The following is a 22,775-nucleotide window of genomic DNA, read 5'->3' on the forward strand; positions in this document are numbered from 1 at the left end:
TTATCCGGGGTCGAAGCGGAGGCCGAGACTTCCTTCACCGGGCTCTTTCTAGGGAATCCCTTGGTGTTCCCAGGCCATCAGAGAGACATCGCCCCTCCAGGGAAGCGTCCAGAAGGCGTCCAGCTCTTCTGGACCTCGGAGGAGCAGCGGTTCTACCCTGGGACCGGCCAGGACAACCATCTCGAAAGCGAACGTTCTCCTCCCGGTTCTGCCTTTTAGGATCTCGTGATCTCCTCACGTGGAGACCCTTGTGGCGATCAGAACATGAAGGACCAAGCAAACGCGGCGAGCACCATGACTAACAAACGTATATTAACGCGTACATTATCAACATCCGATACTGCGACTGTTACCTCCATTAAGGCGACAAAGCGGGACGTGTCTGACCTCTGATCCCGACATTCAATAAAAAGCAATGAATCAGAGGCTAGATGACGTCGGAGATTTCTCCACCGTTGTTTGTACGAGGGCCCGTTTTCACAAAGGGATTACGGCGTGTCGGTAAGGAGAGCCTAAATCATCACCTCGGGAACGAGGGAGAGCGTGAGCGACGGTCGGGGAAACAGAGAAGGATTCTTCATGGAGGCAGGAACGCTGCGAGATGGAGCTACGCTTTAATCCCTACTTAAGCTTGTCTGCAAGCCATCGCGCCTTTGTCACAAGCCTATCAGCTATCACACCAGCTTGACTCCATCAGGACCTTTCATACCTTTCCTCCCGCAAACGCGCACCCACGCGGACTAATGCCGGGAAGGTTTAACGGCTTACATTGAATCATGACACAGATGACGAGATAAAGATCCCGCAGAATAAATGTGTAAGTGCAGGCAGACGCGAGGACAGTAAACCGCTGACTCGGGTAAAAATGTTCCCCTGAATTCTTCCTCGTTTTGCGGGTTCGTTCCTTAAAAATGTCTGCTTGGGGTTTGTTATCCTGACGGTTTACGGGGCGGCCGATCGGTCGGTTCTCGAGCGCGAACTCTCCGCGCTGCTGGGAAACGGCGGCCTAAACAACTATTTTTTTCCTGTCGCGTTCCCGGCTTTTGAATCCGTTGCTGACTTTTGTCCTTTTTCTTAACGTTCTTTCCCGAAGTTCCCCTTCCAAAGCAGGATGTTGCATTTATCTTGCTTGCGCCGTTCTACCCCTTTGAGTGCAATTTGCTGCCTGAATTCAGCAGGGTAAAAAGTTTATTTGCTTACATGTAGCACGATATGCATATTCTTTTTATGGAAATATTTAATAACATCCCCTCTCTTTCATCTCTCTTGTCTCTCAAAGCTATAAACTACCTGCTAAACTAACCTACAATAGTGCCAGTAATCCATCAAGTGGCTTTTACATCAGTTTCCCTGCCAGGGAAGTTGAGAAACGATATTGGCAGATGACGAGAAAATAAAATCCTCTGTGCGTTAGCCAAAAGGTTCAGAGGCCGCTTGCAACCCTTCCAGGGGAAATTTGGGAAACTCGACGAAACGCTTCGTGCCAAAACCGTTCTGCGGCACCTGGGCGTTTGAAGAGCGCGAGAACAATCGGCCCGGTGGCGTTCCGGTGCGTCTCCCTGCGCCCGATCGCCGTGGCGATAGCGCGAGGGCGTTCAAACGTCCCGCAGGTGATGTGCGGCGCATCGCTGTTGCACCTGACGGCGCTCCGGTACGTGCAGATGTGAACTCGGAGTGAAATGGAATTTAGCTTTTAGGGATTAGTGTGTGTTGTTGTTTTGGTTCCTGATGTCAGCAAAAACCCTCAGGATAAATAAGTGTGCTCTTCACCCCCCAAAAAAATGGTACCGTGCACCCTGTAAGGGTGCGCGGGCACGTGCGTGCGTGTAACAGTTCATAAACAGACAGGAATGTTCCTATTGGAGGGTTTCCAGGAAGCCTCAACCATCTGGTTAGCGCTCTGAGGTTTCCCCCTTCATGCTACATTTACTGTATGTACGAGGGTGTGTGAGTGTGCATGAGGAAGACATTTTAAGCCTGCAGTGTTTCCCACTGATTTGATCCTCAGGTACCACTTTGGCCGCGCCTCCTAATGCTAAACACTTGTTTGCTGGTATCACTTTTCGCCATGTAGGTCATTCACACGGTTAATTTGGAGGCTTCGGACCGCAAGAGACCAACTCCTCCTCTCCGCTCTCGCTGAAAATGCCTTCCTGCCCCCCAAAAAATGCTGCTCTTTTCCTCCGCCAGTTCCCGATGATTCTGCATGCGGCGCTTTTATTGCTCTCACAAAACAAAAAAAAAAAGAACAACAAAACAATAATTCATTTGCATAAAGCGGACCCGCCGCCGTGATGGATGGACTTCTTTTTGCCGCCCCACTTTCCACAAACTATCCAAAAGCAACGGAGTTCTTTCTCTGGGATAACATATTTTCATCAGACCGTGGACCATTTCTTCTCTCATTTTTCATTCACTCTGATTTTTACCTCTCCCTCTTGTCACTTTCTTTCCCTTTGACTCCTCTCCTTCTATTCTGTATTCCTGCGGAATCATTAAAAAGCTCTGCAGTTCGGCTCGCGCAGGCCTCGCGTTTCCAGCCGTCCTGCTGCACTTAATGACGCCTCCATCATCGGCCAAATCTCATCAGTCACGATGCTCAGCATTTGCTGTGCTGTTTAGTCGATAAAACGGCGAGCGAAAACGTCTATTTTTAAATGGAACTTCACTTTTTTTTCCAATTATTAGTCATGATAACCGGTGCGCCCACACACACACACACACACACACACACATACACACAGGAATGAAAACACAAGCAGTGCTTGAAAATCCTCACAAACACAACCCGCTTTGTATGATATCCCATCTCTGGCCTGGACCACACACACAAATACCTCAAGCATCCAAACAGCACACACACACATACACACACGGTAGGAAGTAAACATGACTGCATGTAACACATAACAACATGTGTCCATGTTCCCACGTCCACACCTAAACACACACATGCAAACATGGTGGCACAAACTTCAAATCTATGTTATGCGCAAACGCAAACACACTGTCACTTGTTGACAGCACTTTGAAGAAGCAAAATGTTCGCAAAAACCACAAATACACCCCTGATATGTCTACCGTCACACACACACACACACACACACACACATACACACTAGTAGAAATAAAAACTCCACACACACTTTCAAAATTTAGTACACCCAATTCCCCACAAAATAACAAATTTCAATCTGCTTCATTAGCATGCCGCTGATGTTCCGGGAGCCACGTTAAGGTAATATTAATATTACATTTGGAGTCCTGTATAAATATTTGATCAGAAATGCTCTGAGGACCCTGTATGTTTACTGCACATAGTTCACACAACATTAACATCAAGGATTTCCTGTTAGGAATTCGGTATTTCTTCTCAAAATACAGGAAATGTTGGTTTGGTTTATTAAACCCGTAAAAAAAAAATACAAAACAGGAAAAGGAAGAGATGATCAAAAACATAATAGTCGGGCCGAGCCGTCGGTAAGCACGGCAGCGGGAGTTACGGCGTGAGGAGAACATTTTGAAGGAATGAAGAAACACATCCTTATCTTGTGATTTGCTGTGCGACTGCAGGAAATCCTTCCGACACCCGGGTATATTTATGAGTTGAGTACGAAAAGGCGGCCGTGCTAAACGTAACCATATGAATCATATCGGAAAGCGGATATTGGGGGGAAAAAAAAAAAGGATGTCGGTTTGAGATGCCTTTAAATGGCCTCCGCGCCGATTCCAAACTCCTATTTACAGGACAGACGAGCACATCGGAGGTGTCCAGGCAACGGCGTGGAAAGCATATGGGCGGCGGAGAAGGGACGGACGCCGACGGAGAGCCGGTATTGATGTTGGCGCCGTCTTTGTTTACAATGCAGACCCAGATGAAATACTGACATGGTTAAATCCATCTTATGATCTAAACTCTGGATTATGTTGTGCGTCAGTCCAAAGAACGCGCACGCTCCAGGACGCTAACCTTAATGTCTCCATGTTTTTACCCGTGCAGATGCTGCAAGACAACAAAGGGTCATTAAACACCAGCGCAAAATATATTTAATGGAGGGAATTTGAGTGTGTGTGTGTGTGTGTGTGTGTGTGCGTGCAAGAAATTTTATGGGGTGAAAGCAGTCATCGCTGTTGTATAGCAGTCACTTCTTATCTGGCTAATTCCTTATGACACATTTGTGTTGTGTTTTGTGTGTGTGTGAGTGTGTGTGTGTGTGTGTGTGTGTGTGTGTGTGTGTGTATTCACCAGAAAAATAATTGTGCATCACTTTAGGATAGTGTGTGTATTCCCTCTTCTGCAACCTGGAGGTAAGGAGTCATAAGGACCTCAAAGGAATCACACACACACACTCACACACACACACACACACACACACACACACACACACACACACACACACACACACACACAAATTCCCTCCATTAAATATATTTTGCGCTGGTGTTTAATGACCTTTTGTTGTATTGCAGCATCTGCACATATACACACACACACACACACACACACACAGAGCAACAAAACAATTCCTTTTTAAGCTACAGAAACATTGATGTCAGATGTTTGGCAGTGGATGAGGAGTTCCTCAGCTCAAGATCAAAACAACCAGAAAAAAACAAAACAAAAAAAAAACACACACAATAAAGGACAGGAGAAAAAAGAAGCCTTGTGTCGCCTTCCAGATAGCAAAGCTATGCTAACTTTTACTTTAGTTGTTCTCCCTCTCCAGAGTTGAATCACAAAACAAGGTGAGAGCTGACGCGGCCGAACGGGAAGCTCCGACGTTCGGGAATGAAAGCGAGGAGCGAAGCAGAGGGGAGAACCTTCCCGGAAGAACAAAACGGCGAAAAACGCACCGACGGGAGGGAGCGGGAGGTTGGCAACGCGTGGCTCTCAGACAGGCTGAGGACGAAAACATCGATAAGTGTGTTTCATGGCCGGATTCGGACCCACGTCGAACCGGGGCTTCATTTCCTGAGGGCTTGTAGGAACATAAACATCTTCAAAAATGGGAACCTGGACAAGGCTGCGCGACTCGTGCTGACGCTGAGGCGATAACATCCAGTTCGCTCTTATCTGTGATTAAAGGTGACATCTTTCATTTTCACATAAAGACTGGAAACAAGGTTGGGGGGGGAAAGAGTCCCGATTCTCCATTACACAGTACTTAACGCTAATGTGTTTAAAACCTACAAACCCGAAGAGCGCAGACAAAATAACGTAGCTTTGCTGATGATTATTTGCCAGACACTTTCTGGGTCGGGAGCCCAACCTCACACTGCTGACAACGGGAGGAAATGTGAGCTTCAAACCCGCTGGTAGGCGGTTTTTTACCTCCCCGAACCAGCCGGGGAAGTTTTTGCGTGTTCGACTTGTGCGGTACGACTCCGCGATAGCAATAACCTGACAAAAGTGAAAAAAAAAAATATTATCTAAACGTTCTGGACTCGGCTAAAGCCGGAATACGGGGATTTATCCGAGAGTCACGCGTGCTGAAAGAACATCCGAGCAAATAAAAAACCCATCGATCCGTGGCGATATCTACGATACCGGGTTTTTGTTACGTCGGCCTTAAATAATCAAAGTGAGAGCCGGTGTGAAAGTTCACACGGATGTCAAAACGGGGAGTGAAAGACAGAAAAATATAAAATTAAAATTCCCTCCCGGAGGAGGAGACGGGGAAGAGAGCCGGGTGACGGCGGAGTCGAATCCTTCAAAAAGCCGACAGACACGACGAGAATAATTTAAAGAAAGACAAATACGACGGAGTGTGAAGAGGAGCGTCTGCGCGAGGACGAGCGGGACGGCGATGAAGGAGGAGGAGAAGAAGCAGGCGAGCAGCACTAACCTTGAGGCAAGACTTGGAGGAGCAGGAAACGGTATCGCATTGTTTCGGATGAGAGAAAGGGAGAAAGAGAGAGGAGAAGGTGAGACAGGTTAGGAAGCAAGACCGCCAGAGGCATACGGACTCTACCGAGGGTGGGTTAACAGGTTAACAGGGAGGAAGTGTTGACCAGGCACACACACACACACACACACACACACACACACACAGACAGGTAGGATGCAGGTGATTGAGTCTTTCCGGTATTCGAGGTGGTTCGCTCACCTTTCAGGACAAATAAACTGCGCTCCAAAAACAGAGGCATCGGCCAGGAAAAGCGTCCTGATCCAGAGATCAAGTTGTATTATTTGTATTATTTTTTAAAACTCCTGGAGGTTTAAAGTCCCTAAAAAAAACCGAGACGCAAAAATCCGAGGATGGATTTTTTTCCCTCTTTATATGAGATGAGATGAGAACAACTTAATTTATCCCGAAGGAAACTGTTGTGCCAGAGTTTCAAGTAAAAACATTACAGTAATAGATAATAGTAGAAAGGAGGAAGAATAAGAAATACAATGAAATATAAATTGTCTTTACTGTTAACTGTAACTACAAAGATTTGAAGATTCCCTGCGGCTGAGGGAGGAGGAATTAAAAAGTCTGATAGCCTCAGGTAGGAAAGACCTCCTGTGGCGTTCAGTGGAGCAATATTATCATATATTTATATATGACTTTAAATATATTGACTTTTTTTGTTATATATTGACTTTAACTGACAAAGTCCACCTCGGGGTTTCTGCCCGACTCTTCACGACACGCCGGGTACAAATTGTCCATTACGGAACGATATAAAATGCGATGAGAGTTGTGTAATTCCCCGTTCCCGTGGCGTTCGCCCTCCAATTCCCGACTCTTCCGATCAGCCGAGTTATCCGTCCCGCTCCTTCCCCTTTTATTTCTGTCTCATAGCCGGATTTCTTTCCTTTCCCCGTTTTTTTTTTTTTCTCCTCCCCTCACCAGCTCCTTCCTATCCCTATTTCTCTTTCTTTGCCTCACTCTGTTTTCCACTCTTCTGTCCAAATCCTTTATTTTGGCCATCAGGGCAGATTTTCAGCTCCATTTCCCCTCAGTGTGAAGTCACTCAGTCTGTTCCAATTACCATCCTAGTTACTGAAATAAATAACCCCGTCCCATTACAGCTGGATTTATACTGGGGCCGAGAGACGGAGTTGATTTTTAGCCTTGTTTAACACATGTGATCTTTTCATCAGCGGTATTCCCAGGGATGGCGCCGGTGCCAAGCGGCTAACAGCGGCCGGCGGGCCAACGGATCCTCGAGTAAGACGCTACCTGGTGGCTCGGGTGTTTAGTTCGCGGAGAAGGACTATTTACAATCCTGCGCGGAACCTGCTTGACATTTGGCGCGAGTTGGAGAAGCTCTCCCCTGCGATCCGGTGAGTGCGGGGAAGTTAAACGTGTTTCCTGGGGAAATTAACATGTTTATTACCGAAGGAGGCAAGAAGAGCTCTTTCCGTCATCGTATATCTTTCCAAAAGAGATGTAAAATACTAAATATGAACCGCTGGACGACTCATGCAAAACCACTTAATGATGATGATGATGTGTGTGTGTGTGTGTGTGTGTGTGTGTGTGGCAGAGGATAAATCTAAATTTCAATTTCTTCCTTTAAATCTACTCGCTTGAAGTCGAACAGCAAAAGGATACTGTTGTAAAGCGTAATATATTAACCTCAATATGATGCACTCCTAGCGTGTGTCCGCGATGTTAAATATCAATTTCAGAGGAAAAACCTTTTATTGCAATCCAAAGGAGAATCATACATCTTTTTAATCTTATATAGAATAATAATTTATGAATTATAAACCCATCAGCATCTCCTAAATAGTTATTTATTTTAGTCGCGGGGTCACTCGTAAATTGCTCGTCTGCGTCACCGGTTACTGGCAGACTAAATATGAAATGAAACACACACACACACACACACACACACACACACACACACACACACACACACAAAGAAGGGGAGCGGAGGCGGGGGTGGTGGCTAAACCCTACTGGTTAGAAGTCAGCAGGTGCTGAATTATTTATAGCCTTTTATTTCTATTGGCAAGACACGGACCCAGTGAGAAAATTTCCCTAAAAATCATTAACGGCCTTCGGTCGTACAATCAAAGCGCTAAACACATGAGCAGACCCGCTGCAGGACGGCGGGGGGGGTCGGAGAGCCAGGCCAACGCAAAAAAAAAAAAAAAAAGAGAGGGAGACGCGACACTTTTCACGAGCAGAGACTCATCAGATGCGTAAATCTATCCAGCGTTTGCCAAAAAAAAAAGGTATTTTTACTCTTGTGTGTCTGCTGTGAAAGGGACGGGAATCCCTGCACCGAGTTTATATCCGCCTTAGCGTGAAGACGGGATCCGTGAGGGAAGCGTGCAATCGGCTGCAGGCGCCAGTTAGCAAATACACACACTTTGGTTAACGACGACGACGAGCAAAGGAAATATAAAAAGGAATCCGACCGGAATTACGGGCAGGTGGGGGGGAGGAAAAAAAAAAAAGTTGTTAGCATCGGGCGCGTCGCTCGTGTTTCTATTAAGGAGGTACAAATAAGCGAAGGGTCGGGTGAGTTCCTAACAAAAGAAAAGTTTGTTAAACTCTGCAAGCAGGCGGCATACTCTGCTGAAAGTAAAAGAAAGAAAAAAAAAAAAACAACACGAAGCGTGAAAACAGAGCCACTAAATGAAAGAGTTGCATCACTGACAGGCTCAAAGAGTTTCAAGCTGCACAGCAGCTTCTCGGCTGCCAAGCAGTTTTTGCCTGTCACGCCGCAGTATAACTGATGACACACAACTTCTACTGATGTGTACGACTCCATCCAAAAAAAAAAAAACAAAAAAAAACTGCGCTTTTCTTCTTTCCAGAAAAGTCCAAATAGGTTTAATTTGAGAAACTCGCGGACACCTAATTGATGCTGCAACTCTGATGTCGATTATGTGCGAGCCGCTGTGGAAAAGTGTAGAAAAGGCTTAGATGTAAAACCTACTTTTGTCTTTTTCACTTGGAATAATACACTTTAGACGCCGCAGGGGGGGGCCGAAGTTCAATTTTAGGGTTTCGCCAACATCTATTAAATTGACCTCAGCCTGGAGTGGCCTTTTTTTAAATGATGTGTTTCCAGAATATGGCACGCATTGAGAAAGCGTAGAACGGCGAGGGGACGAAAGGAGCACGTCCCGCCGCTAAATTTACCTTGACGAAGCCTCACTTTTGTCGGGAACTTCTAACCCATTTATTCGCCGAATGGTCTCATTGCCGGGTGACTTGTATCCCCGGGAACATTTTCATGAATATGTAATGCATACAGATCATTAAATAATCATTAAAGTTGTAATATACAAGGAATTATTGTATGCTACATTAACTCGGACTGTCAGACCACATTTCCACTTGTTGGAGGAAACTCTTATCACATAGTGGCTTTGCGGCGGCGGCGGCGGCGGCGGCGGTGGCGGTGGCGGGGGGGCAAAACCTATGCTCCGAGGAATCGTTAACGGTCGCCGAACGCTTCCACATGGGTGCAGTTGCTTTGAATTAGTGCTCGCATATTCCGTCCCGTGACAAGCAAAGTGCGATTTGTCGTGCATTCGGTCGCCGACTGACGGGAGGGGGGGCGGGGCCTCCGTCCACTCACGTGCCCAGGTAGTCCCACACCAGCCCTCCCATTGGCTGATGGGAGGCGGCCGGGGGAGGGGCTTGGTTTCGTGACTGCTGAGAATGCCACGGATGAGAGGCCGACGGACTTCTGCAGTGTGATGGCCGCACACACACACACACACACACACACACACACGCACACAGGACCACCGATTCACACACGTGGAGAACCGATGTGAAAGGTAACCAAAAGGGGAAGAGGCGGGGAGGAGAACAGAGTCCAAAGGAAGTCAAATATAAAGAGAGTGTGGAGAAAAGAGGGTGAGAAACTACTCAGTTAGGACTGCAGAAGGATGGATAACAGCGGAATCGAACATCACATGAAATCAATAGCCACCGATCGATCGATCGAGGCAAAGAGGAGACATCTGGTTCACGGTCATCTTTGCGTTTCTTCTCAAAATAGCGTGCGGCTCTATAGATGTTTGGTCCTCCACGTACCTCTCCAGCTCGTGTATCTTTTTCTCCTTGTCGTTCTTCTCGTTCTCCATCTCCCTGAGGATCTCCAGAAGTCGATCCACCTCGGACTGGGCTTTCCCGGCGTGCTCTTTGTGCTGACTCACTTCCTGCTCCAGAGAGGAGATGCGTTGGGAGAGTTCGCTGTTGGCCAGGGACTCCTCGGCAGCACTCTGCGCCTGAAACGGAGATTAATTATTCAAAATAAACTGAGGTTTAGCTTCCAAAATGAGGTGACCACCATTATTATTGCAAGTTCAGTCAGTTCTAACTCGACGGGATCGTGCCAATAAAAACAAATGTCAAAAAGGAGATAAAACTGAAGCATGAGAATGGATGAAACCCCGGGCACTTTTTAATATTCATCATGTGCCGTTTGTCCTTAACTAACATATCGCATGGAGGGAAGGAAACCGCTGAATATGACAAGAATAATTTCACAATGACAAGGTCACACATTTTTACCTTGACCTTTTTTCATGACTGGAAATAATGCCAATTACGGAAAAAAAAAAAAGAAAAAAAGAAGAAACTCGGCCCGTTGTAGCAGCCAGGAGTCTGGGAAAGACAATAAAGAATCTTTCACGGAATATAAATAAAGTATGAGTGCTAAATCAGAGACCTTCACACTCCAACAGATAATAATTCTGTTTATTACAAAAAAAATTTTTTTTTTTTAAATAAAAATATGTTATGATGGCTGTTCGGCTCCCTGGCTGTCCTGAGTGTCTCCTTATTTTATTTTTCCGCTCCATGCAGGAAGCTGAGACCTCCTGCAGCCGGGGACGAACCCTGCATTTATTCCTCTGAGTCTGATTTAGATTTTATTTCAAGTAACCTTAACGCCAACACTTAATGGTTACATTAAGCAGCCTTTTATTGTGGTAATATTTGGTCAGAGGTGGAGATGCTGAAAGAGAGGATCAGGAATGAGTCCATCAGAGGGACAGAACATGGTAGATGTTTTGGAGAGAAGGTCAGACTGAGATGTTTGGGTCACGGACAGAGGAGGGAGAGTTAATATATGGGTAGACGAACGCTGGATTTGGAGGTCTAGATCAGGGGTGTCCAACTCATTTTGGTCCCGGGGTCCACACATGGCCTAACGTGCACCAGTAAATCATAGCATAATTACCTCGAAGTAACACCAAGTCTACATTTTTCCTTTTGTTTTTAGTGTAAAGGAGAACGGCTAAATGATAAAAAGCTTTATATGTAATGAACTATTCCTTTAAAAAATACATGACGAACGACTGTCTCTATTTTGACAACGGCATCTTGCTGATGAGGGTGTCGGGTCCGACGGGAAAGCAGGTACATTTCTAACAAGAAGTAAAAAATTCTGCCATCTGCTGTAAGTTCTGAGTCACATTGTGTTGTGTCATGTTGCTAACATTGACTGCAACAGAGACAATAGAGGAACTACATTTTTATTTTAAAAAAGTAGCTCATGATTTATATGTATTTTTTCAAATTACCGCAATTTCCGGACGATAAGCCGTGACTTTTTTCACGTAAACAACGCTGTGGCTAATATATGGACTTTTTTTGGGGTGGGCTAACGAGCTTCACGCCCCTAAAACATTTATCCTCGTCACATCGGCCCGATGAAATGACTGAGAAATTCTGAGTTCGTTCAACTCCAACACCGAAGAAGACGACTTTGACGGTTCTAGTGCGCAGGAAGAAGCCGAAGATAGCGATCAGCTAGCTCAGGGGTCGGCAACCCGCTGCTCTTTCATCCTACCACTGCGGCTCCAAGTGGCTTGGGAAAATAAATTATAAATATTTAATTGAAGTGTATTTCATTTGTGTTAATTCCTTTTTTTTAACTTTTAGTTCTAAGTTGGAAGATTATTGTGATCTTGAAATATTAAATAAAATTGTATTTATTATTTTCGCCGCTCAAAATAACGTCACACTCGCGGAAGCCGGTATACCCGCCAGCCGGTAAAGTCCCGATTTGCAGTTGCTGTGCGCAGAAGTTCAGGAGCAGAAGTCCCATAAACCAAGTAAAATAAATATTTATGAGGATATTTTGCAAACATTTATTTTTTATTGTTTAATGACCAAGTAATTTTTTTCCCGATTTATTTTTAAAATTCAGGTCAAGGCTCCGCTACACGCTCTGAAAGCCCAAAGCTCAAAATGAGTTCATTACATAAATAAAATTTAATTTTCTCCGTAATACTTTGTGAATTTCAGAAGCAACACACTACACACTTGTTTATACAAAGTGTAAAGGTAATAAAAAGCAATATATACAGTGGTTCCTTTATTTTAGACGTCAAAAAGTAATTGCGGCTCCCAGTGTTTTCTTTTCCGAGGAAACCGGGTTCAAATGTTCTAGCCGGTGGGGCTTATATTGAGGTGTGCCCAATAGTCAGGAAATTAGGGTACAAATTTCTTTCATGGGCCGGATTTGACCCCCCGGCGGGCCGGTGTTGGCCCGCGGGCCGTACGTTTGACCACCCTGGTCTAGGGGAAGACCAAAGAGAAGATTGATGGATGTCGTGAGAGACGAGGGTAATTGGTGTGAGAGAGGAGGATCCAGAAAATGGGGTGAGATGGAGAAGGTGGATTCGCTGTGGCGACCCCTGAAGGGAAAAGCCCAAAGGAGAGGAAGAAGAAGATTGTGGTAATATTTGGTAAGTCGTCTTGGACATTGGATCTAGCTGAGGGTTTTCAGACTTCTGGCTCAAGATCCCAGAGTAGGATATATTTGTTATGTTATAAATATTGTCTTTTTAATGTATATGTGTCCGCCTCATTGATGGTGTATTGACTTTGAGGTAATAGATATACGCTATATGCTCAGGCGCGCGCACACACACACACGGAATAACAACAGCATGAGGAGTTCACACAAGTATTTGAGAGAAAAACAGGGTGAACGGAGCATCATTGTCCCCGCTCCCCGAGGATCCCCCAAATGTGAAAAAGAAAGAAATGAAATAAAACAAAGAAAGAAAAACTTATAACCAGCATGGAGGTTAGAACAGCTGTGAGTGTTTCCCAGAAGCAAAATGTTGCTCTTGGGATGGGTTGCCTCCTTGTGTGTGTGTGTGTGTGTGTGTGTGTGTGTGTGTGTGTGCGCACGCCTTTGTCCCACAAATTATTAACTCTATTAGTTTTGGAAGAGCACAACAGTTTTTACAGGTCTTTATGTGGAGAGAAAATGTTTTGGGTGTCTGACGATATAATAAGAAGATCTGGGCGGAGGAGAAGGGCGACAGAACGAGAGAAAAGAGAAAAAACATCACACACACACACACACACACACACACAATGCTGCATTCATAACGTCAATCAATTTACACGGACTCGTGTTTTCAGGCTTTCTTCCATCCATGGCAACAGGAAGAATCTGATGAGGAGAAACAAAAGATGCGACGACAAACAAACACGCACACGCACGCACGCATGCTGACATGTTTTTACAAACACACAAACACACAAACACACACACAAACACACACACACACAGACAATACAGTACACATGTAGGGTGTGGTGTTAGTGTTGTCTTCTCCACTCTTTGAAGACGACTTTATGGCTGTCAGTGGGCCTTCTTTCTCACTAAAACACACACACACACACACACACACACTAACACACACACACACACACCCACGCACACACACATACAGAAACACACATGCCAGTTTACAAGTCTGGTGTGTGGGAGAGAATATGTGATATGCAAACACGTGTATATACACAAACACAAATACACACACACACACACACGTACACACACACACACGTGCACACACGTCCCTTGGAAAAGAAAGCGGGAAAACAATGAAGGTGAACAACGGGCGAGCAGATTTGTACTTTTTCAACAGATTTTGTCAAGATGAGTCTTTGCCTCGGCAGGCCTGAACATACTTCCTTTGCCTCGGAGAATCGGATGATAGATGGTGTTTGTTTGGCAAATGTGATCCTCGGCCGTCATTAACGCCCCAAAAAATACGATTTTAGACTTTTATGTCCCGATCCGTGTGGGCCGAGCCAGGTGTTGCAACATCTCCCGTTTCTTTTGCGAAAGAATCGGGGTCGTTGCGCGTTTTGGAAGCGTTTTTTTTTTTTAATCGTATTTCGCGTTTTCGATCCCGTTCCATGCCGGCGAAATCCGGGCGTGGGCGTCGCTTCCGTCGACGTAAGTGTGTGTGCGGACGCCGTGTCGGAACGAACCCTCTTTAACTGGTTCTCCAGTTTGATGCACTCCTCTTTCTTCTGCTCCAAAGTGATCTCCAGACTCTTCAGCCGGTTCTCCTTCTTCAGCGTGGAGGACGCCAGAGTGGAGGCCTTCTCTTTCAGATCCAACACAGATGTCTGAGAAGAACAAATAACAAGAAAGAGAGAAGAAAAAAAAACAAAAAAAAAAATCAAGAATCAACGCTGCAGTGACTGCGGTCTTCTGGGGTTTGGAGGATGAGCTCCAGGTCACGTGCGCTGCGCTGCCACCATCTTCCAGCGCACAACAAATGAAGATTTCACTACGTCGCGTCTTATTCGAAGGGTTTGGCAGGTTTAAGTAAACATTTCGCTCGGCGATCGCCAACATCCGACCTGCTGAAATGCACGGGAATAGCGAGAGGTCAGGTAATGAGACACTGGCACAAAACGCGCCGCTGGCAACTCGGTCAGACTGTCTAACTCAATTTAGCGTGAAGTAAAACAAAACAAACAAGAATGTCCATAATATGTTCCTACTTTTAAACATCCAGAGAATTGAATACGGACTTCATTTCGCTGGAAAAGATCCTTTTCTCGGAGACGCCGCCGACTTCCCAGATCCACGCAAAAGCTGTTAAATGCATTATAACGTAACCGTAGCGGCTAACGGGGCAAAGTCGAACCTGCGTCGTACCGAACCGGTTTTTAGGTGTTCTTCCAAACGGGCGGAGGAGGGGATTAACTCCATCCCTTGTTCTTCAAAAAAAAAAAAAAAAAAAAACATTTTCCCATGACCTGTCCTTTTCTCTCACTCTTCCAGCTCAATCCCTCCATCCGTGACATTTCGCTGCCTTTCCTTTCTGGTCTTTCCCTCTTTTGGTAGAAGCAGTGAAACAGAAACCAACAGGCACAGACACTCAGACATGTAATTTTACCCTTGACTGACAATACCAACTCCAGACTATAGATCACCGTGTTTGGCTAGGGTTTTGGTCAAAGAGCTCTCGCTGCTTACTCTGATTATATTTAGGATATACATATGAGTTTTTATATATATACTGTGTGTATATATATATATATACTGCTCAAAAAAATAAAGGGAACACTTGAACAACACAATGTAGCTCCAAGTCAATCACACTTGTGTGAAATCATAGTGTCCACTCAGGAAGCAACACAGATTCATTTGGACTTGTTTTAAGGACATTACATCAAAGTTGGATCAGCCTGGAGTTTGTGTTTGCACTTTAATTTTGGGTGTGATTCCTAATCCAGACCTCCATGGGTTGATACAATTGATTTCCATTGATCATTTTTGTGTGATTTTGTTGTCAGCACATTCAACTGTGTAAAGAGCAAAGTATTTCATAAGAATATTTCATTCATTTAGATCTAGGATGTGGTTTTTAAGTGTTCCCTTTATTTTTTTGAGCAGTGTATATATATATATTGCTGTTGGTAGGCAAACCCCTAATGTGCAGCGCGGAGACGGATGCTTGTTTTCTCCACAGCTTCTTCCACGTATATCTGAAATTATATTATAAGACACGCGTTTTACGGGCCCACAAACACTAAAATTAGCTAAAATGTCCGAGTCAGAAAAAGGCAGAACTTTTCACTCTTTGCATGTGATTTTAGGGTGTAGCTCCAAACTCGATGGAACGGTTTCAGCTTTAAGAAACGTCCAGATTGATACCGCATAGATGCCTGAGCTGTAAGTATGGGGCGGGAGGCGGCAGGTGGTTAGCTTAACTTCTCGTAAGGGACGGACGCCGGGGCGAGTCCACCGCCGCCGCAAGCGAAAACAAACGAGCGGAGCCTCGACCCGAATGTTGACCCGGCGGCACGTCGCAAACGCGCCGTCACGGTCGCCGCTAACGTTCCTGGAGAAGTTTGGCCGTTCGACAACAGCGCGCTGGAACGACTGCAGAACGCATAAAGAGGACGAGCCTCCGTTGACAAGCCCTGCGCACATTGTTGGCGAGGAAACACCGGTTACATTGTTGTTGTCCTTCATCTCAAGGACCTCGGGAGAATCCACCGTTTGTTTTTATACTGAAGATCAATCACTTTTCTTTGACAGGGACACAGAGACGGGTTTTTCTGACTTGCAACACCGACGTGGATGTGTGTGTGTGTGTGTGTGTGTGTGTGTGTGTGTGTGTGTGTGTGTTTCTTCTACCTCGCGGTCAGCCAGGTCAACCTGCAGCTGGGAGACTTTCTCCCTCAGCTCCTTCAGCTCCTTTTTTGTGGCGTCTATCTCCTCCCCTTTTTCTCTTTCCTCCCTCTCCCGCTGATCCTTCAGACGCTCGATGATGCGTTCCTGGGGGGGGGGGTGGACGGCCGGGCGAAAGAATAAAAAGATGGCGAGTAAAAATCACCCAAATAATTCACGTTAACTCGGTATCGGGTTTCTATGCTAATAACAGTTGCATTAAATTTAATGTTGGTGGCAGCTCGGACAGGATCTCACAGCCAGTGGTTATGGCGGACACGTCATACACTCTGGCACGAGGTTTAAAATTCACAACCACTAAAATACTAAAGGCGCTGTGGTAACAAAAACACACACACATGCAGGTTAAAAAATAAGTTTAAGGTTAGAGTGTTTTGATATGAAAGGTTATTACTCAACCACCGGACGTGCTCTGGAGTTTGATACCACTCGTAAAAAGTAACATAAAACATGACTGGACAGAAACCCCGGGTTTTGTTGAGGTTGTGTGTCGATTGCTGTCCTCCGACTGGTTGGGGAGTAAAATCACTGAAAAAAAAATACTTTTGAGGGATTTATTTTGACTTAAGTTGATTTAAATGATAACAAACACAACAGGAAACTGAATTTTGACTAAACCCCGTTTGGCCTCTAAGAGGAAAAGTCAACTTCTTGCTTGGAGTTTCTTTTTTTGAGTCACAGACTCGCCGCACAGGAAGGATCCGTATTAGAATAATTCAATTCCATTTTTCTTCGAACGAACCCTAATGAGATCTTTTGAGCCTAGGAATGATTTTACTCTTTAACGGAACCGGAAAGTCGAAAAGTCGAAGCGTGGCCGGGGACGAAAACGTCGAAAAACGCACGACGACGCGCAGAACCGAGGACGGCGGAAATAACATCTGAGAAGGGAAGGATAGAAAAACACAGAAAGAATAACATCCAGAGAAAACAAAACAACGAAAGTGAAGAGAGAGGGGAGGAAAAAAAAAACTGCGAAATCGAGGACCTTTTCCGCTGCCAAAACACACACCTAACCGAAACCCTTAATATTAGCGGCTAAACAATTAATCGGCGTGTTTCCTGTGTAGGAGTCTGTAACATAATCAGCGGCAAAAAGTACAAAAACAGATCATCCAAACTCCAGAGCGGTCGGCCGGCAAGGACGTGTCGAGTCCTCGTCGCGAAACCGGCGACGACGGGAAACGCGTTATCGTCCGGTTTCGGAGGCCGGCGAAAGAAAACAACGGGACGAGACGGCGAACCGGCGGTTTCGACGCTTTCCTCAACGCGGCCTGCGAATGATTTAATAACGACACAGCCGATGTGAGTATTGGTTCCCTTCCCGTTATCCGGAGTCATCTGGCCTCCACGTGGGTGGTCGATGACTCCGCTCATAATGGTTTTATTAACATAACCTTGCTCCGGGGTTGACCCGAGGTTGCCTCGGCGTGTATACCTTCTCAGCCAGAGCCTCCTCCAGCGTTCCCAGCGCCGTGTCGGTGTTGGAGGTGTCCGTCTGTAAAGACTTGACTCGGTCTTTGAGGCCGCTCAGCTGTTTGTCTTTATCCCGCAGCTGGTCCTGAAGGTTCTCTATCTGCACAGAGAAACAGGGAAAAGGGGATTCGGCGGTGCTGTGTCTTTAATGCATAATTCACCTGTTTTATTTTTTCATGTTTTATAAAAATTTATGGGCTCTCAAAAGATGAAGTCATTCCACTTGGGCAACGGCGTGGGACTTCAGACATAAAGGATGGTTTCATTTGGGTTCGTTTGAGTCGAACATGTGTTTATCCTCTGGTTCTCCTTTCCGGGACATTTTCGGCGACGATCCCAAATTTTCAGGTGACTTTTGTTCGTTTATTCCTCCGATAGACGGAGCTGGGTTTCCCCCCGAGCTCGGCGAAAAGCCCGTTTTTGGAGGTTTCCGTGACGGAAGCGCGAAGCGGCGCATCGCGGGAACTTTGAAGCGGATCCCGATCGGATATCAAAATGATCAGACTTCGGTTTGATGCGGAAACTCCTACGCGACAAATCCCGGAGATGGGCTTTTTAAAAAGGGAAGTTCATTAATTCTGGAATCGCAGTAAAGTCAAGGATTTTATGGAAATACCACGCTCCACATAAATAGCCCTTATTTTCTTTCCCCTCGACTTTGCCTCGGCCTTTCTCTCAGCATTTCTCGACAATTCACGCTGAAATGGCTTGATGCCGGGCGCGGGAGGAAAAAAAAAAACAAAACAACCCAAAGGTCAAAAGTGATTCTATCTGCAACCGCATGAAAAACACTTTGAGGTGCTTCTCTGTCAAATAAAGAGCTTCTTCTCAGGGAGCATTTCCTTTAACCCCGACTCCCGTTACCGTCCGGCTCAGTTCGCCCTCCCCCTTGTGGTCTCTCTCACAATGATTTCGGGAAAAGATTAATTTTCTTTTAACAAAAAGAAAGAAAAAAAAAAAAAAAAAATCAGCAAAAATTGACAGAAGAGCCCATTCTTTCCACAAGCCTACACACTGTCGGGGATGTGCATGTGTGTGTGTGTGTGTGTGTGTGTGTGTAAGACAGATCACAGACAAAGATAAGGAGTTATGTCAGCGCTGCGGTCTTCATTAAAAATGGATGGAACAAAAGGTTGAGCAGGACAGAAATAACAAATGAAAAATTGAGCGGAAAGAGAAATATATGGAAAACATATGCGACGTCGTGTAGCCGGGATGGAAGTCTGACAGTTGTATTACAAAACGCAATCTGTCCTTTTCTCTATTTTTCATCCTTTATCTTCCCAGAAAGAATTCTTTAATAAGCAGGAAAAACCCGGGCCGCGTAAAACAGGAAAAAAAAATAAAAATAAACCAAGTCCTATTGGTATGTAACCGCCATTCACCGCACTGCAGGTGAGAAACAACACGTCTGCGGGAACAGTACGTGTGTGTGTGTGTGTGTTTGTTTGTACGTGTGTGTGCATGTGTGTGTGTGTGTGTTCATACGGTCAAACATCTCCAGCACCTCATTAATCAGCTGTTTTCTTGACAGTTTGACTGACATCTCGCCTCGTCTGTGTTTCTTTCTGTCTGTCTCTCCTCACACACACACACACACACACACACACACACACACACACACACACACTTGACATTGAGGGGCAGAGAGACTCTTTGATCCTGTCTGCACTTCCTGAAAGTGACAACAGCTGGGCGGCGAGCTCACGCGAGCGCACACGCTGTTCTTTCCTTTATTTGTTGGGATTCGTCGGCGGTAATCAAGTGAAAGCGACGAACAGAAGGAAACTCGCCGACGCTTCGCATCTTCTCACCTTCACACAAAACAGGAAACGACTCAAGAACAACAAGGAGGAAACGATCGGGATCTTAACAATTAGCCGCCCGATGGGAAAATGAGAATTTCATGTCAAAGAGGCGGAGGAGCGGAAACGGAAGGAAAGGTATTTTTAGTTTAGTCCACTTGCCAAAACAAGCCGGCGGAGAGCGAGCGCCACCGTTTCCCTCTCAGACGGTGGACTGTATTCTATTTGAAGACGATGGAGGTCATCATTTATTGAACAAGGGGAACTCATTAGTATGCGTCTAATTCCAAACACACTCGGTCTGGTTCCTCCTCCCCTCTGTCTGCCTGATTGTCTCTATCAATTACATCCCCGAGCGTTCCCGCCGCATGTTTTTGTCTGTGGGAGGACGACCGGAGACGCCACTTTAGCGGTATGCTAATGGAAAAATCAAATGGTATTCAAATTTATTTTAATTTGTAAGCCTAAATGATTGCCGGGAATATTCCTCACACCCCTCTTTGAAAAGCTCTCGGACGAAACTCATCAGCGGCTGGACTCGAGTGGATTCGTGTGTGTGTGTGTGTGTGTGAGCGTGCACGGAAAGGTGTACGAGACAGTGGTGAGACCAGTCGTACTGTGTGGCCTAGAAGTGATGAAAAGGCAGGAGGCGGAGCTGGAGGTCGAAGAGATGAAGATGCTGAGGTTCTCTTTGGGAGCGACCAGGATGGAGAGGATCAGGAAAGAGTCCAGCAGAGGGACAGTAGATGTTCTAGAGAGAAGGTCTGAGATGGTTGGGTCATGGACAGAGGAGGGAGAGTCAATATATTGGTAGGAAGACCAGAGAGAAGATTGGTTGACATCCTGAGAGAGGATATGAAGTGAGGAGGATCAAGAGAACAGGGTTAGATGGAGAAGGTGGATTTGCTGTGGTGAAGGGAGAAGAAGAAGAAGAAGAAGAAGAAGAAGAAGAAGAAGCAGAGTAGGACCTGGACGTCTGGGAAACCTGAAGAGAAACATCTGATCGAGTGTGTTCATATGCAGCAGTCGCCATTTGCTCACCGCTGACAGTCCAAGTGTAACCTTTCCAACGCCGTTCCTTTTTTGAAGTATTTGACATGAATATTTAGTTTGAGAAGATATGAAGGTAGTTGGTGTGAGAGAGGAAGATTCGGAGAATAGGGTCAGATGGAGAAGGTGGATTCGCTGTGGAGACCCCATGAGGGGAAAGCCCAAAGGAGAAGGAGTGTGTGTGTGTTTGAAAGTTAGCTTCTTCTGATCTATCTATCCATTTGACAGCATTAGTACGGAAACACAAACACACACACACACACACACACACACACACACACACACACACACACACACACAGAACCTGTGACTGTGTCTTCCTGTCTGCATCTCCAAACTCTTGATCTACTCTGTCTCACAGCTCCATCTACTGGTTCTCACGTAACATGACAACCTCGGAAGAGATTGTCGGGTTTAAGGGACGCGTGTCTGCGACCCTCCGCTTTTTATTTCTAAACATCATTTTTATTTCTATTTTTTAAAAAAATATCATTTTGTTTTCCGTAAGGAGCCGACTGTCACTGTTCTCGGTAACAATCTGTTCCTTTCATCATATTTATATCTATGAATTCTCCAGGACACCTGACATGTTCACTGTTCACCTGCTATTCTATCACCATTTGAAAACCCTGCACATTTTATTTCATTTCTTTTGTTTTCTTTGAATATGTTTATATTTTGTATTCACAACTGAAGTCTATCTTATCTTATCTTATCACAGATGTATTAAAAGCAAATCCTGATCTGCAGCAGACACAATATAATCTGGAAACCTGAAGTCAAACGCTAACTATTTCCCGTATTTTGCGTCCGTGAACTTTCCAGCGCGTCCCGCGGGGACGTGGTGTATCGAACCCGTCAGAACCCGTTCGTGTCGGAGCTCGATCCGCTTTGCCGGATGTAAGTCGGACCGGATTCCGGTGAGAGTCGGACTCCGCCGGGTCCGTCCTTTTGTCACCGATTCTGTTCATCACTTTTGAACATTTGAGCATCTCGGGGTCTCGGAGCGGTGGATGGACGGGCGGATCGGTTCGGCAGATAGGACTCTGCGGTCGATCTACGTTCCCGCTCTCGCCTATGGTCACCGGATGCGACCCAAAGAACCAGATCGTGGATACGAGCCGCCGAAAGGAGTTTTCTCTGGACTCCCCCTTGGAGATAGATAGAAAGGAGCCAGATGAGGCGGCTCGGGCATCGGGTCTGGACGCCTCCTGCACAGGGCGGTAGTCTGGGCTGGTCCATCTGGGAGGAGACCACGGGAAAGACCCGGGACACGCCGGAGAGACCATGTCTCCGGGCTAACCTGGGAACGCCTCGGGGGAAGGAGCTAATCCAATCTGGATTAGCACGGGAAGACGGACGGATGGATGGATTCACATAGTGGTTTTTAGACAAATGAATTTCCCCATCATGGGATCAATAAAGTCTATCTTATCTTATCTTACCACAAATATACTGCTCAAAAAAATAAAGGGAACACTTGAACAACACAATGTAACTCCAAGTCAATCCCACTTGTGTGAAATCATAGTGTCCACTCAGGAAGCAACACAGATTCATTTTGACTTGTTTTAAGGACATTACATCAAAGTTGGATCAGCCTGGAGTTTGTTTTTACACTTTAATTTTGAGTGTGATTCCTAATCCAGACCTCCATGGGTTGATACAATTGATTTCCATGGATCATTTTTGTGTGATTTTGTCGTCAGCACATTCAACTGTGTAAAAGAGCAAAGTATTTCATAAGAATATTTCATTCATTTAGATCTAGGATGTGTTTTTTAAGTGTTCCCTTTATTTTTTTGAGCAGTGTATATCAAAAAGTAAATCCTGGTCTACAGCAGACGCAAATATGATTTGAAAACCCGGAAGTCAAAAATGCTAACCATTCGCCGTATTTCGTGTCCGTGACCTTTGACCGAGTGTTCGCAGAGGATCCTCCGTGCCTCCTCCCTCCTCTCTGAGTCGGGGTTTCAAATGAATTCTCCTCCGATCGTTCGGGCGCTCCGCCGC

General features: G+C 45.6%; 1 protein-coding gene across 12 annotated transcripts in view; it reads right to left on the reverse strand.

Annotated features, from left to right (window-relative positions):
• The window catches only part of LOC147234312 (ELKS/Rab6-interacting/CAST family member 1-like), a 135,380-nt gene that overhangs the window by 79,979 nt on the left and 32,626 nt on the right, over positions 1–22,775 (reverse strand). For 6 of the 12 annotated variants that reach the window (XR_015106187.1, XR_015106189.1, XR_015106188.1 and 3 more), the window contains 5 exons: positions 17,870–18,007; positions 16,378–16,518; positions 14,211–14,351; positions 9,999–10,192; positions 5,847–5,858 (listed from right to left, as the gene is read on the reverse strand). Coding sequence is in view for 8 of the 12 variants with exons in the window: in XM_086147209.1 (XP_086003335.1) it covers positions 5,847–5,858; positions 9,999–10,192; positions 14,211–14,351; positions 16,378–16,518; positions 17,870–18,007 (626 nt within the window). In the remaining 4 variants the exon portion in view is untranslated. Of the gene's footprint in view, positions 1–5,846; positions 5,859–9,534; positions 9,646–9,998; positions 10,193–14,210; positions 14,352–16,377; positions 16,519–17,869; positions 18,008–22,775 lie in introns of all 12 variants that reach the window. The other 6 variants (XR_015106190.1, XM_086147210.1, XM_086147215.1 and 3 more) reach the window with 2 other exon arrangements.

The sequence above is a fragment of the Fistularia commersonii genome, chromosome 5 (assembly GCF_037954325.1).
Source record: "Fistularia commersonii isolate RoL2024-O1a breed Wild chromosome 5, RoL_Fcom_v1.0, whole genome shotgun sequence".
In the NCBI taxonomy this organism is placed as follows: domain Eukaryota; kingdom Metazoa; phylum Chordata; class Actinopteri; order Syngnathiformes; family Fistulariidae; genus Fistularia; species Fistularia commersonii.